At 35.7% G+C, this 15,309-nt stretch overlaps 1 protein-coding gene across 1 annotated transcript in view; it reads left to right on the plus strand.

Moving 5' to 3' along the window:
- Nucleotides 1-1,015: 1,015 nt before the first annotated feature.
- LOC104618709 (ras-specific guanine nucleotide-releasing factor 2-like) overlaps nt 1,016-15,309 on the plus strand; it is a gene marked incomplete at both ends in the record, with an annotated part of 46,324 nt that continues 32,030 nt past the window's right edge. The window contains 8 exons of the mRNA XM_010284379.1: nt 1,016-1,176; nt 2,169-2,235; nt 3,101-3,237; nt 7,010-7,092; nt 8,723-8,971; nt 9,255-9,643; nt 12,678-12,806; nt 14,144-14,233. Coding sequence (XP_010282681.1) covers nt 1,016-1,176; nt 2,169-2,235; nt 3,101-3,237; nt 7,010-7,092; nt 8,723-8,971; nt 9,255-9,643; nt 12,678-12,806; nt 14,144-14,233 — 1,305 coding nt within the window. The remainder of the gene's footprint in view (nt 1,177-2,168; nt 2,236-3,100; nt 3,238-7,009; nt 7,093-8,722; nt 8,972-9,254; nt 9,644-12,677; nt 12,807-14,143; nt 14,234-15,309) is intronic.

Consider the following 15,309-nt stretch of genomic DNA (forward strand, 5'->3'; position numbering starts at 1 on the left):
AATATCTCGTTGCCTCTGAGAGAAGCAGGCTGATATCCATCCCCTTGTTCTGCTGCTACTTACTTTGCATCATCACTGGTGATGACCTTGCCGCGAGCCTTATCAGGGAGCTAAGTCAGTCAGATACTTTGCAGCATTAGTTTCCTGCTGGTTTAGCTCTATTAGCTAGCTAATGTTGGAATAAGATGAGGGCCAGTGTGAGGGTGATAGTAAGGATAGATGTGTGGGAATGCGATTAGGAGGTCTCCAGGCTGCCCTGTCTGGTAACAGCAAGTTGTATCATAAAATCTTCCCTTTTGAAATAATCACCACCAAATTTATCTCCGGATCCAAATTTGGAAGTGATACACGTGGTGATGTCAATCTGGAAAAGTTGGTCAGAAACTGGTTTTGAGGTGTGAAATAGCAGAGGATCAAAGCTGTCCCCAGTCTGGAGTTCTGCAGAGCACAAACTCAGACTTACGTAACCAGGTTCAGTTTAGTTCAGAAGTGTTTTACTGGTAACACCTTTTACATGAGCTGTGGAGCACTGAAAATTATGCAGCATAAGATATGTGCTTCATTTCCATCTCTCTTGCACACAGGCACACACATACACAAACTTTTTTCCTTCAAAACCTGTTTTTTTCATCCTGTCTCTTTGGCTTGTAAGTAATGAATCTTTTGCAAGTCTAGCAGCTGCCAAAACTGCAGCTTGCTGTTCAGCTTCATTTTCTGATCAATATGCTGTTAGTGTGTTTAAATTGCATAAGAATTTGCCCAAGATCTGATCCTACCATGTACGTAAGTACTAGTCTAGACTGTACTTGCTTGAGTCTATTTATCCTAAAAAACAAAGTGAATTTATGCAAAAAAAGATCATCGACTTGTGTTTAAAACAGATGCTGATATATGTTGATACTTACTAGAATGAAAAATCTCATTAATTAAATCATACTATTCAATGCATTAACACTTCAAAGGCTGCCTACTAAATATTACTATAGTACAATAAATTTTGCATGTTTATTATCAGGTTCCCTTATTCAGGTCCCTTCAGTTGAGAGGGGAAAACTTAGTAAAGTTCGTCTGGGATCATTATCTTTGAAGAAAGAAGGAGAAAGGCAGTGCTTCTTATTTACAAAACATTTTTTAATTTGCACAAGAAGTTCAGGAGGAAAACTGCATCTTCTCAAGGTATAGACTTTAAAATATAACTCAATTTACAAAATGAAAACACAGCTTCAGTGAAATTTCAATATTTTATTATTTTATTACTTTAACCTGATATTTGCATGTGTTGGTACAAACAGAAGTCAGGTGATGCACAGTAGTTAACTATTTTGTGTTCTCACTGCAAATAACAGAATTCAGCCAAAGTTCTTACTAAGTACAATTTTTTTAATAGAACCATGTAATTTTAATAAGCTGGGTGTTAGAAACAAGACATTGGTCTGTCTGTTTGTGTAAGCTAGCACTGAATGTAAGTCAGTTCTTAGTGTATAAATCGGACCCCGTAGAATTACCAAAGAGTATTTTCCAGAGCTCTAATAAAATTAGTTTTAAAAGTCAATTCTGTTTTCCTGAATAGCACATTCTCTTAAACTGAAAGCTCTTCCAAGAGCACACTAGTTCTATTTGTTGAGTACCAGGCTTTTGTATTGTTGGCTTGTGAATAAAGAGATCTTGATAGTTTACAGAGTGGATTATGTTGAATAGAATTTTGACAAAGACATTTCTGGGAGATTATTAAGACTGTTCATATGCTGTCTCACTTTGCACCTCTTAAATAGTTCAAGTATTTTGCAAAGTAAATAGAGTATAACAGAACCTTAAAAAAATATCTTGCATGTATTTGATTTAAATGCAGGAGAACATGAAATTCTAGTTACATTTTTTGAAACTTGTGAACAAGTATGTAAGTGAGATAAATTATAGTATGGTAAAAATTAAAGAAATTTTGTACGTTTGAGTATATTATTGATTTGTTGGATTAAGAAAAACATTATATTTAATCTGCCTGGGTTTAGTTCTTGAGGAAAAATGTGCATCATGGAATGAATGTGTCTTCCTAAGAGCTCTGAGTAAAGTAAAATTTTAGAGTAAGGTATATCAAAGTTTTAAAATAACTATAATGACAAATGGGAACAAATGTCAAAATTTGTGAAAAATGTGCTTTGTTTTCACAGACAGGAGGTGTTCTGTCTTTAATAGAGTGCACACTGATCGAGGAGACAGATGCAAGTGATGATGATTGTAAGTTACATTCAGCTGTTTGTAGTAATTACAGTTTCTAGTTTCTTAAAATTGGTATCCTTTGTTTATTTTTCATAACAGCAAATTGATATGTTCTCCCCTTTCATGAAACCAGAGGAATACAGCATTAAACTGATTCAGCAGAATAGATGTTTTAGCAATGGGCATGCTGGCTTGGATGATGATTTTGTTTTGTTATGTTTGTTCTTGCTGCTGACATCCCACATAGGATATTCAAGTAGACTGGCTGAAGAAATGTGACAAGTTATTTGCTGACTTTTGTATACAAGTCCCCCCGAGGATCTCGGAACTAAAAAAATATGCCTTAAAAGAAGCAGCAGATAATTGTGTTTCTTAAATACATGGGGCTTGGCTGAGTTGGCAGAATTAATGGAAGGTTTTTATCTTGGACAAATGAAATAACAAAACACATTCCCAAGCTGATTTTGTTGTTAGTCATTTTGACTTCCATCCTGCACTGTGAGACAAGTTTTGCACTTCAATTGTGAAAGTAGTTTCATTAATTTCAGTGATACTTCTAGTATGCTGATCTGATATCATATATCAGATTGATACATCATGTATCAATATCAGTATAGAAGTATTAGAAGGACTTTAGCCTTACGTGTTATCCTTAAGAGTAATTTATAGTGACTCCTGTTATTGCATGTTTCTAACTTTTTTTGTATTTGGTGTATGTGAAAAACAAAGTCAAGTTTGGATCCCCAGTGGGATTTGCTCTTTGTCAGAGAGATGTTGTCAACTAACTTCCATTTTATATTAAATTTTATATTAAATTATTTTCTTTGTTTTATAGTCTGAAATCTTACATTTTTACTTTTCCTCCCCTCCTCTGGCTGTAAAGCAAAAGGTTCTGGACAAGTGTTTGGACATCTTGATTTCAAGCTTGTAGTTGAACCTACAGATGCTCCTCCATTTACTGTTGTCCTTTTAGCCCCATCACGACAGGAGAAAGCTGCATGGACAAGTGATATAAGTCAGGTAGCTTAAAGCATTCTTTGTCCTGTTTGTATTGAGATCTTAGTTTATTCTGTATTACTAAAAAATAAACCAAGAGAGGAATCTTGAGGGCTGATTTGCTGTGATGTATATGAAAAATACTCAGTGTTACCTTTTTGCCTCAAACTTCTGTCTTTGCATTTAAGTCATCAGTGAAATATGTTTCTCGATGAGAGATGGGATATAAAATACAAATTGCCAGCTGACAGACATAATACTAATGGTAGTCATTTTTATGTCTAAGGAGAGCCCATCCAGCTATGTATTTTAACTTAAGAAGGTAGTACTTGTTTGTTCATAACTTTCATACAGATCAAAAAGCACCTGAGAATCCTGAGAGTGAAAATAATACCATATCACATCAATATCGTATCTCATGCAGTGAGAAAATGAGATAAACTCTCTTTTCCACCAAAAAGAATACTAAAAAACCATTACAAATAATTACTGAGCATTCTGACAGTGTGCAGGAACTGTCTTTATTGTGAATGAAGAAAAATGGTGTTTTCAAATACTTTGTCAGGAGTAATTTGTTTTTTAGTGCTTTTGGCTAAGAACATAGTAGACAAACTTCTATCAGAATCTATTTGGGGAAAGAAGTGGAATGCACTATGAAAAATCTGAACTTTCAACTAACCAGATCTGAATTTAGGCTATTGCAATTTTGTTTATGTATGCAACCAAGTATGTAGTTTTCTCATAGTTCTGAATTTGAGTCCTCGCCACTGTTAATTTCAAGAGAAATAGTTGATTAGACAAATATCAGTGTGGAATTTAATGGATTTCTAAAGATGCTACCATTGCTGGCAACATCTGCAGATGAATTATCATGAAAATGCATAGAAATTTCTGAGTTACTTTCTTCTGGACTAATTTTTTTAAAGGAACAAAAATATGGAGGTAAAAATCTGAAAATACGGTATGAGCTGAGAACGTTGGTCTCAGTGCAGCTGAGTACATACATACATTACAGACAGACCTGGCTGGAGAATTTTTTACAAAACAGATTTTCAGTGAATTATGTTGTGCCATTGACACGTAAACATATTGCGGTTCTTTGCTGGGGAGGAAAGCCCATTTGAGAACTGGCCTGGAACATGAGACACCCAGGAATAAGTCCATTCTTAGCCTGAATAATAGCGAATTTAAGTGAGAAAGTGATCTGTGGTCCCTGTAGACTACAGACCAGAGTTTGGATCTGCCTCAGGTCAGGTCTTCTCCAAACCATTCCACCTCCAAACCACACTACTGTGGTGTTCTGGAAGGAGCTGAAGAGCTCCACAACTGACTTGAGAGCTGCATGCCTACAAAGCTTGGAAGTGTCTTAGCAAGGCAGAGGTAAACGTGACTAGCTGCCTACAGCTGAGAGAGCAAAGGCTGGGCCAGGCTGCAAGGAAAGAACAGTAAGAAGGGTTTCTCCATTGATCCCTCCTTGAGGAAGGGAAGACAGGGGTATTTGGAAGAGATAGAGGGCCAACAACTGACAGCAGCTTACAAGTGAAAATCTGAGAGAACAGAGATCTGTTAGCATTGTGAGGCTGAAAAAGCTTCTCCAGCCTTACAAAGGAAGGGAGGCCAGAGATGCTGAGGGGATAAGCAACAAGAAAAGAAAAAAGGAGCAAGAAGGGGCGCAAGATGCTGTGCAGACTGCACAGATATTTGGGGTGCAAATTGGTATCGCTGTTTACAAATAACAGTTGCATCAGTTGACAGTGCTTATGGTCAAGAAAGCAAGAAAGTAACACCAGAAGCTAGCTATCTGTCTTCTGCTGGACAAAGAAAATTTGGGGTGAAAATTTGGATAATGCACGAGAACTTCTAAACCATTTTGACACCACTCATGTCTTGAAAACTAAATTGTATTTCTGACTAAGCCCATTGCCAGCAGGAACCTTGTCATAAAAAATTACTGAATCACCTGCTCAGAAACGTTTTGTTCTTCTTAACCCTGGCTACAACCCTCAAGGAGACCATAGGAACTCTGCTAAAAAACGGATCATTTAAAAAGGAGTTTTTTAGTAAATATGTGTTCTCCTATGTTTGCAAGTAAAAAAACCAACCAAACATGTAGTTGCTGTTGATTCATAGCATTAGTGTTAGTGTCCAGAATTCTGCATCTTATTAATTTATATATGCATATGACCTCTAAGTAATATTTGTCTGTACATTCCTAGTGAGAATGAATTTATATTACTTTCACACAAACCGTATACTTCTTATGAAAAATGCATGTTTTTTGTTGATGCTGAAGAAGCCTCCTCTCTTCTGGTTTGAGCTTGTTCTCCTTCGGCCCTAGATCCCCATTACACTCATTCCTTAGCTAGAATGATAATACCTATTGGGGAGGTGATACATGCTAGGCTTATGCAGACTAAGGATAGCAGTGATGAATTACCTCAGGCTGTTTTATGATTGGTGCTAAGGGCTTCTTGGCAACATTTGAAATTCATATGGGGGAAATTATGTATTTTTATTAGATGTGTTTTTCTCAGTGCTCTTAGGTAATGGTTTGATAAAATCATAATGTGAATTGTAACACCTGCAGTTTCAAAATAATCTTAAATACCTGAATTTAAAAACACATATAGCTACATAGATGATATTTTAAACGTATTGCTACATAGATATATTTTAAACCTGAAGGGGCCTTGTTTGACCAATCTAACATCAGTCATTATTTTCCTATGAGATGTTCCAAAGCCAGCAGACTATTTTTATTCTTGAAGTCAAGGTAAATGTGTATGATAATTCTGGAAACTCCTTTTTATTGACATAAAGAAATAATGTTTATATATATATCTCTGTCTCTCATACCTCATGAAAAAAACTGGAAATTATTACAAAGACAAGAGTTCTGTAGTGTTAGGTAACAGGTACTTGTTGCAGACCATATAAGTCTGATCCACTGGCAGATTCTGCTGACTTCCATGAGCAAGGCTTGTGGTCCTGTATCTTAACTACACGAAAGTACAAAGCAGAAGATAATGGTGTACAACTGGCTTCAAGCTACCCCTATGCACTGCCAGCACTGAGCTGCTTTGAGGCTTGAAGAACAGCTTACGCACCCCTAGTTTATAGACTTTTACTGGCCACGGGACAGCCTCTAATTTCTAAAGCAATAGAAGTGCTGTGACCGTGCCCCAGAAGCGTCTTTCCAGCTTCTAATATCTAGCCCAAAACATTTATACAAGAGTTTTCAAGGAACTCCTTGGATATCATCTTCATAGCTATGTTTTGCAACAACAGCACCACTTGAATTTGCTTTTCCAAGTGTGTTTCTAGAAACTGTTTATATTTCTCTTTGGTCTTTTTGCACAGTGTAAAGGTTAAGGCATTAGTGTATCCATTTGTGTATTCTAACTTTCTTGCAATATTGATTTTTCAAGTTTAACACTCATTCACTAAATGCTAGAAATATTTTATTTTATACAGTTTCAAAGGAACTTCAAAGGAAATTCCATTTCCAACTCAAAATATTCAGTCATGTGGAAAAAAGGATGCTGAGCTGAATACCCCGATTGTTCTGGTAAAGATGCTTGGACTTGGAGATGTACAAATCAAAAGCAGAAGACTAGAAAAGCATGTCCACTATAATTCTTGCTTCACTGCTTTTCATTTATGAATATACATTGTACCAATCAGTCCATACCCTGTAAAAGCTATGCTTTAAGCTTACAGTGATAAGAAAAGTGTGGAAGTAAGTCCCCTTACCCTGTGTTTTGATTTTAACAGTTTTCAATGTTTATTTTCACAGTGCATTGATAATATAAGGTGCAATGGTTTAATGACCATAGTGTTTGAAGAAAACTCTAAAGTCACAGTGCCACATATGATCAAGTAAGTGCAGCATTTTTTTTCCCAGTGAACAAAATAGTTTGTTGGGGTTTTTTTTTAATAAAAGTTTTAACAAAATAAAATGTGTATTTGGAAAATACCACCTTTTTTTTTTTTTTGAACAGTTTTGTTGAATGGAATTAATTCTACTTCCCAAAACATATCTTTTAAAATCTCTTTATTGAAGTGGTAGGGATGACTCAAATGAACTTTCAATTCACAGTATTGGACTGCATAGGATCACAGCTCAGATTTTCTATTATTTGTGAAATTGCTTTCAATTATGCTTCAGATGAATAATTTTATTCTCTGTTAGCTTTACTCTGTCATGCCAGTCATAATTTTATTGAATATATTTTAAAATGTCTTCAAAATTTTGTGACTGCAGACAAGTACCATTTTCCAAGGTATTTTGTTGTATTAGAAAAAATTTTCCTTCTCTTTCTTGCTCTTATTTCTGAGAAAAAATTACTTTCTGTCATAATTTTAACTTATCACATCAAGGTAACATTGTTATTCATAAACCTTCTTCCTTCACTGTTGAATTCTTTCAGTCATTTATTGTAATAAGTAGTTGTTATTTGTAGACAGAAGTTTTCAGTACATGATTCCAAATTTCTAATACTATTTAACCTCTGGGATCATCTACAGATCAGTATTTACATGAGTTTTACCCACTATTATTCAATATAAATAATAAGGAATAGAACATAAGGGTAAGAATATAAGTATGTCCTTTCTTACTGTTACCTGTCACTAGGCCGTATCTCTCTCTAGCGTGTACTCCACACATGAAGGTTTCTCAGATGCCTCTTTTGTAGTTACTGCCTCTCCTCTCTTGGTATATGTTTAGAAATGAAATAGAGGTAACATCTCAGAATACACTGTTAGGGCATATACCTTTGATCCCTGGAAAGGATGCATTTTATTGTCTTCAACTAGATGAAATGAAGCAAAGCTGAATTTGGAAAAAACATGAGTAAGGTTATGTAAATGGTTTTTGTTTTGATGTCCAAACAAAAAATAATCCAAGTTTTTTTCACTGAAACAAAGCCTCTTCATGGTTTCTTCTTTGAAATACAAGATGTTTCATGCTGTTCCCTTTTCCTTTTTTAAAAAAAAAAGTAATTCTTGAATCTTGAGGGCAGGTGTAACCTTGCAGGTGAGCCTTAACCTTAGCTAAGGCGTTAATTTTGCTGTCTTTTGCTAGAGTCCATTAGTTTATTTTAGATAAAGCCAGATCCCAGGGGAAAAAATTGCAATCAGTCTACTATTAATCTATAGTGAGCTTCTAGCAATATCGGACTACAGGCCACAACAGGCTGAAAGACAAGAGGGGACAATTCTGTTCCATTTCAGAAATTTAAACATCATTAATGGTTTCTTAGGCTTTGAAAACTAAATTAATTATTCACCAAAAAGAAAATTTAAATTCCATTAGTTAGAGCATAAAATATAACTGAATGGAAGCAGGTATCACCACAGATCAAGAGTTTTCCTGTGTTGGTGAAATACTAGAATGCATATATATTTGCTGCTTCCATGTTGACTGGAGCAGCTAAAGTGATACCACTACTGTACCATAATCACTCTTCCTCTTTGGTAAAATGTTTTAAATTTAATTTTTTTGTAGATCTGATGCTCGCCTTCACAGAGATGACATTGATATCTGCTTCAGCAAAACATTAAATTCCTGCAAAGTACCCCAAATCCGTTATGCAAGTGTCGAGCGTCTTTTGGAGCGTCTAACAGACCTGCGATTTCTAAGTATTGATTTTCTGAATACTTTCCTACATACTTACCGCATATTTACTACTGCAGCTGTTGTGCTGGAAAAACTTTCAGACATATACAGACGGCCATTCACTTCCATCCCTGTCAGGTGAGTATTCCATAATTCTTAAGGAATTACCATGGCACCATCATTATTAGTTCCCTTTATTGTGGTTTTCTGTTATATAAATAATCTCAGAATAAAGTTCTTCCTTTGTAAATAGGACGTATGTTTTTAGGTAAGTCTATCTCAACTTTCTGCCCAGGCTCTGAGGACTAAGTGTCATACAGATTTTGCAGTGCCATGCAGATTTGCACAAAATTTGTAAGTGTTTTCATTTAATTCTGTTAGGCATTTATCATCTGTTGCTTTTTTTGTTTATCATTTTCAGGTCTTTGGAGTTATTCTTTGCTACCAGTCAAAACAGCAGAGGAGAGTACCTGGCTGATGGGAAGTCACCGCATCTCTGTCGCAAGTTTTCTTCTCCTCCTCCATTGTCACTCTCCAGAACATCCTCACCTGTCAGAACCCGAAAACTGTCGTTGACTTCACCACTGAATTCAAGGATTGGTGCCCTTGACCTCTCTACTTCATCTGTGGTGAGCAGTCCTACCTCGACCTACAGCCCAGCCACTTCCCCGCCACCAACAGGTAGCAAAGTACCACTGGACCTCAGCAAAGGGCCCATCTCTCCTGAGCAAAGCCCTGGCTCCATAGAAGACAGTTTGGAGAACCCTCGTGTTGACCTCTGTAACAAGCTGAGGAGAAGCATTCGAAGAGGTATTACATACCCACAGAATACTGAATGTTACTTTTGATAAATAGGGTGATCTCTAAGGTAGGCTTGACTTTTATCATATTGCTGCTGATTACTACAGGAAGTAAAACACCAAGATAAAAAGAAACAGGAATGTAAAGACCTAACAACTTTAACATGTTTACATAACAGAGGTTTCCAGAAATATTTCGTCACTTTAATTTATGTGATGCACTTGGTACATTGATGAGATTCATACCACCTGACTATTAGCCATCCAGAAGCTAGATGCCTAGATATAGATTAATTGCTCCCCTGCAAATGCCCGTTTTCCTCTATGAATTGTGTAAGGCACCTTGGAATAGGTATTACTTTGAGAGGGTTAAAGTTATTTGATGAAAACCTCACTGTGGGCATTTAGAATACTATCATTGTATTTATAGGTGGCAAAGCAATAAAGTAGCTCTAACCTCATAGGATGACAATGCTGCACTTATTTCTCATTGCTCTTTGGGGATGGAGGGATGATCTTCTGAATTAGAATAGAAATATATAGTAATTTTTTGTATTGTTATGTTAAACAGAAGGTAAGGAAATTTAATAAAGCTATTTTATTCCTAAAATTCATGTTTAGAAATGGTCTTACGTGTCCTGACTTACTGTCTGAGGAATTTGAACTGTAAATCTGAGCAAAATGTAGCTCAACTTTACTTGCAAGTGCTATAATGATGAAAATTGGTATAACCCAAAAGGAAAGAAGAAAAAAATTACCAAACATAAATTAAGAAAAACATGATTGAAGCATTTTGTCTACTCCTTACTGATGAGTTGAAATAAATACACTGGTAAGAAATTCAATGTATTATGCAGAGGGATTGTTTTTACGGAGTGTAGTCTATTGTTTAACAAAAAATCTTTCTAACAGACCAGTTAGCCACCTTAGCATTATAGGAGTCTATGGTTACCCATGCTTTAAACTTTCATAAAATGCTGGTTGGCTGTTATACTTAATCATTCTATTTCTGTATGCTGGCTGTTTTTACATGAATAACATAACAGGCTATATATATGTATATAAAATACAGTATTTATTATGTATCATTGGGCAAATTCTTCTTTTGCACTAGTGTAACCACATTCATATACCACAGCATGTCCCAAAATATAGGCCATGCATTAAAATGAATTGTCCACAAGTAACTGCAGTCTTAAGGGTAACGTTTTTTGCTATACACTGTAAACTAGTAAAGAATAGGTTATTCTGACCTAGTGTTAGCGCTAGGCATTGTTGGGGAGGTATTCAGATTTTTCTTTCCAGTCTGTTAAAGCTGGCATTTTCATCTGGGCAGTGTAAGGAACATTGGGAAATGGCAAGAACCTCATATAAATGCTAAATTGCTGTCTGTGCAGTGTCTCCAGTCCCTCTGGGGATTTTCTGCTGAACAGTGTGCACTCAGCTTGGAGGGATTTGCAGCTAGATAGCTCTGCTCTGCTGGGGAAAGTCCTTTTGTCACCCAGCTGCATATAGCATGTTGAAGAAGAGGAGTAAGTTTAAAAAGAAATTTCACAAGGACACTAGAAATGAGTAGTAGGAGAACTACAAAATGCTCATCTGCACGTTTCCTGTCATGTGTAATGCGTTTGTTTCTGAAGTTTTCTGAGTAAAGGAGACCAATTTGACTTAATCAGGAGCCACCACCCCATTACAGTGAATGTGGTTGCGCTGGTACTGACAGATTTCCAAGAAAACAACTATGGCTTACTCTAAACCCAATATAAGTGTACCAATTCTATTCCCCAGGACATATAATAATATATGGTGGTGGTTGTTCTCCTTGAATGTTGTCCATTTACATCTTGGATTTTCCACCTTCTTCTCCTGCTTCCAAAGTTGTTGTTTGCTTTCAAAGTTCTTGTTTTCCAATGTTTTTGTTTATATATATTTTTATATATACAATACTTATGCTGCAAATGTAGGATATATTTTATCAGCTTGTTTTCCCTTATTTCTGAAGTAGCATTTCTGCCATTCCTTTTTTATTCTTCTGATAGAAGAACTTCTCCACAGTCTGCTCTCCAGTGCTGTTTGGCCATTTTATTGGTCAGTTTTTGACTACACATAGTTATCCAAGAAGGATTATTTTCCCTAGCTCATATAAAACCTATGAGTTCAAGTATCCTTATTAAATATGCGTTTCACTGGATGTTCTGCAGACTTAAAGTGCAGTCTTATCCAAACTATTTTTAAAACTGACAACTTGCTGGTCTTCACCAAGTTCTTTATTTATGAGCTTTTGTGTGGTTATGTTGTTGGGGCAAAACTTTCCCAGTCCTTTAACTCTATCCAGAGGATAATTATTGCTGAGTCTTCTTAATGCCAAAGTTTCCTGGCAAGTTCCAGAAGCAGTACTGTTTAAAACAACTATAAACCGTAGCTTAAACATAAACTTTTTTTTGTGTCAGATGGTATTTAGTGGTATTAGGTTGGTATTGAAACACTGGTATTAAGTGCTATTAATGGCCATTTTTTAAACATTATCTTACAGTGAAGCCCTCTTTGATGTACATGTTCTTTTTTATCACGGCGGTACAATTCACATTGTTCAAAGTTGATAATTTGCAGACTTTCTGTCTTTTGGTGTTTGTAAACTGAGAGTCCTGAATCACCCACATACTCTGTATCTCTGCAGAGGCACTCCATTACCTAAGACAAACTAATCTAACTATACCCTGTGCTTTAAAAAAGCATCTCTTAAAGCCCCATAGCATAGTTCCCTATAGACTCTTGATATTTTCAAAGAACTTTGTACTTATACTTTATAAATACATTAATACAATACAATATAATACATTGTAACATAACATTTGATACAAGAATTAATATGACTTATTATATATTTAGTTTTGTAATATAAAATAGAATAGAGTAGAACAGAGTAGAACAGAACAGAACAGAACAGAATAGAATGGAATAGAATAGAATAGAATAGAATATACATTAAAGACTAGTAAATTATGAATTATCATCCCAGTATTAACATTTATTCTCTTTTAAAGCAGCAGTTCTAGAGTCTGTGTCAGTGGACCGGACAATTCCTGAAAGCAGCTCAGCAATGGATAGCACAGAGGTTTCCCCATGTAGATCCCCTTCGACACCACGTCATCTCCGCTATCGTCAACCAGGAGGTAAGAACCTGGTGTTTGTTGCCTCTATCTGTCACTTCAAAGAGTTAAAATACTGTAGCTGTAAACTTTGCAGGATATTAGAAAAGGATAATGTTTGCATAATGTCTTTTGCTTATGCTTTCCTTATTTCTCAGGTACTAAAAAAAATCTGTTATAATGTGATTTATGATGGTTAATTTGTATAGCAAAACAAGAGACTTGGAAGCATATTGGGACTTCGGTATGATGAAATGTTCTTAAATAGCTCAAGCAGGATGTGCCCAAGTTCAGGACTAATATTGAATCAGTCCTATTCTCATAAAACCCTCAAGAACTTGACAGATTTTTTCAGCTACTAAGGGGACATATTTTGGGCACCGTATGTAATCAATGAAACGCACAACATCCATTATTGTCAATGGGGAGTGACTGTGTCTGTTTCTTTGTATAGCACTGAACATTTACAGATGGTGTCACATTATTCATTCCAAAATTTGAATAAACTACTCAATTGAAGAGGAAAAGTGAGAGCTGGAGCTCCCCAAATAGCTCTCACGTGGCTCTTTGAAAATCGTCATCAGAGTAGTGAGCTACGTCCGTGAACGCTCAACATGAGATGCTGCCATCTCATGCAAGCCTGATTTCTAGGCATTTATTTCATGCCTGGACTAAAACAAAAAAAAACCAGAGCAGAGTCTTCTCAACTGTTAATAAGTTGCTGAGACACTTTAATTTTAAACCAGTAGTAATATTCTGTTATTCGGCACGTTTAAGGTGAGATGGCAAGTTTTGGGAGTTGGAAACTGGGGAACAGACTCTTGAGTACTACTCAGAAGCAATGCTCACAGTACTCCCTATAGAGAAAGTTTGATAAACTGTGAAAAACTGTATTCATGCTAGGCAGAGACCTGGGAAAATATATGAATCTAGTTATCAGAAGTTGGTTATTATACTTAGTTCTCTAACATGATTTTTTGTTTAAGTTAATTTTCTACACCTTTGTTTTTGTAATTTTTTTCTTTTTCCCTTTGGTTACTGGTTGTTCCTCACTTTGACAGTGTCTTAGACTTTGTTTTCCATAGCAACATTAATTATAACGACTTGGAAATAAAACTTAAATCACAAGTATGATTATGACATTTTTATTTTCATTAACATAAAGTGGTCTGGCAATGAAAACTTAAAATGTTCACAAAGTTTAAATACTAATGAAAATTTTAAGTATTGCTGTTGCTTAATTATTAATTTATTATTAAGTAAATATTAATTTATTATTAAGTTAGTATTAATTACATATTGCTGTTGAAAAATATGAAAAGTATGTAGAAGTTATTAACTTTTCTCTGTTCCCTTTGCAGTACAAACTGCTGACAATAGCCACTGTTCAGTTTCTCCTGCTTCTGCTTTTGCTATTGCTACAGCTGCAGCAGGGCATGGGAGTCCACCAGGTGAGAGAACTGTGCTGTACAAAAGACAGTTCACAATAAGATACTGAGGTCTCAAAAAGTAAATATTTCTTAAGAACATAGTTATCTGAATCCTAAATAGCCACTGATTTGTTTGGTTTGATTTGATAGCCACTTGAATCTGCTGGTGTTTTGAGTCTGGAATCCTTCCCTTTGTGCGCACATTGCAGTACAGCATTCACAGATAATTGGAGCCCTGGCTTCCAGTTATGTGGCCATTATGAAAACGTTTGTAATGGAATTAATTTAATTGAAAGTGGAATTGATCCATAAGAATGACTGAAACAGCTTAAGACAGACTGTTCAGGTACATCCACCCTGTGGCATTTCCTGCTGTGGCAGTCTGGAGATTTTGGCTGATGAAGCAATTCATGTCACCAAAGAGTAAAATCATCTTTTAGGCTGTTGATATGCCACTCTGTCCTGGGGAGTTGCCAGCAACCATCACCATATCTAGCTGAAAGAAGGAAAGGATGAGAATGTATTCAGAAATACTTTTTAGAACAAAACATGAAACGTAACAAACGAGGACTGCATACTATACCACATACCTTCAAGAAACTCATGTGAGCTTTGTGCCTTTGTTTTGTGGACCCTAAGGAGATTGCCAGACTAGTCCGTGAAATTTTGAACTATCATATTATTAACCAATTATAGCTTTTCTTGCTGACTTAGAATTATGTTTATCAATACACATTTTCAGTTCATCATCTGTTAGTTGAATTCTTGTATTCTGTCCTTCATATTTCTAGTCCAGCCTATACTGAAAGATTAATAAGTAATCTGCTGAACACGTAGATTATATCTTTCTTGCTTTTATTTTTTTGTATTCACTTACAATTTAAGATTGTATTTTGAAAATGAGCTTTTTTATGTCCAAGATTGGTATACATAAGAGCAGTTGTACTTAACTAAGTTATTGCAAGTGTGTACTGTGTATTCCTTGGAGATCAGTTATGTTGTCGACTGACTAGAGGTATTTAGTGCAACTTAAAATACTTGATTTTTGAATTCACTTGCTGTCATGCTGTGTACCCTTTGACAAATTAGTATCTTCC

Source organism: Phaethon lepturus, unplaced genomic scaffold (assembly GCF_000687285.1).
Source record: "Phaethon lepturus isolate BGI_N335 unplaced genomic scaffold, ASM68728v1 scaffold54983, whole genome shotgun sequence".
Taxonomy (NCBI): Eukaryota; Metazoa; Chordata; class Aves; order Phaethontiformes; family Phaethontidae; genus Phaethon; species Phaethon lepturus.